The sequence below is a fragment of the Peromyscus maniculatus genome, chromosome 15, assembly GCF_049852395.1.
Source record: "Peromyscus maniculatus bairdii isolate BWxNUB_F1_BW_parent chromosome 15, HU_Pman_BW_mat_3.1, whole genome shotgun sequence".
NCBI lineage: Eukaryota > Metazoa > Chordata > Mammalia > Rodentia > Cricetidae > Peromyscus > Peromyscus maniculatus.
This window is the reverse complement of record NC_134866.1, coordinates 66,803,570-66,804,767: the sequence shown is the minus strand read 5'-3', so window position 1 is coordinate 66,804,767 and position 1,198 is coordinate 66,803,570. Positions and strand designations below refer to the sequence as shown.

Below are 1,198 nucleotides of genomic sequence, written 5' to 3'. Positions count from 1 at the left end.
AAGAAAGAAAGAAAGAAAGAAAGAAAGAAAGAAAGAAGAGCTAGATTTCCTTGGACGATTGTTTTTTGGGCAGGAGGCTCAACTTTGCAAGCTCTTCAGTGCCCACCTCAGCTGTTTGTCTTGGAACCCCCCTCCACACCCCAGCCTTCAGGGACTAGCCTCGGGGGCCCTATTTCTGTGAAGTTCAGTTTTATGAGGTAGAACATTCCTTTTAATAAATGAGATCTAGAATGTCTGTTGTGGTCTCCCACTGTCGTATGGGCTAGTCTTGAATTTACCATCTCCCCAGCCAGCCTCTTAAGAGCTGGGGTTGACAGAACACAGCACTGGGTGGTCTCTGGTTTGGAGTTTCTCCGAGTTCAAAGCCAGAGTTCCTTGGAGCTTGACTCGGAAGTCTAAGAAGGTGTGGAGAGCTCTGCAGCCCAGGGACAGCCTGGGCTACTATGGCAGTACCTACAGGGGAGACAGCAGATAGTCTTATGGCTTGAAGGAATAGGAGATGATGTCACTACATTGAAGCAGGGCTTCAGCCTGCACGCCTATGGGAGTCTGCAGCTGGGACACGTAGAAGTTGGCTACATCCAGGCCTGTGGCTCCGAACTGGGCAGTCACATGCACACTTTCATGCAGTCTGAAGCTCACAGGGTGCCCCACCATGGCTAGGAGGCTTTGGAGGTAGCGCTCTCGGAGAGTGGCTCGGGCCAGCTGTTCCTGCAACTGGGGGGGGGAGTGGTCTTGACTATGACCTTCTTCAGCTTCTGGGACCTTTGGCCTCAGGAGGGTCCTGCATGCATCAGGGCGAAGCCTTGGCTGAAGCCATCGGGGCCCAAGGGAGGCGGCGGACTGGTACAGGCACAGGAATGGTCAGCCGGGTCTGCATGGCCCAGGCCAGGTCCTCACTGCAGGGGCCCCACTTCCACCAGTGCCCGCCATAGAAATCTGTAACTGGTTGTGATCAATTAGTTGTAAACACCACTACCCTCGGACCAACCGATATTTTCAAATAATCAGAAAAAGAGCCAAGGAAACAGTATAAGAAACATGTGTAGACACAGAGATACACACATTAGAATATGCAGAAATACCATACAAATTGCTTTGGTCAATTGAGATCTTGTGTGTTACCATGCAAATTGGAAGGATTTTTGTTTTGTTTCGTTTGGAAAAAAAAAATGTTGAATGGGCCTGTAAAGGTGGG

At 50.3% G+C, this 1,198-nt stretch overlaps 1 protein-coding gene across 1 annotated transcript; it reads right to left on the bottom strand.

Moving 5' to 3' along the window:
* Positions 1–477: 477 nt before the first annotated feature.
* LOC102911096 (gem-associated protein 7-like) lies at positions 478–981 on the bottom strand. Its single transcript, XM_015998965.3, is given in 3 exon segments — positions 478–800; positions 803–829; positions 832–981. Coding segments are annotated over 3 exon segments (399 nt in total). The 5' UTR covers positions 881–981.
* Between the last annotated feature and the right edge of the window lie 217 nt (positions 982–1,198).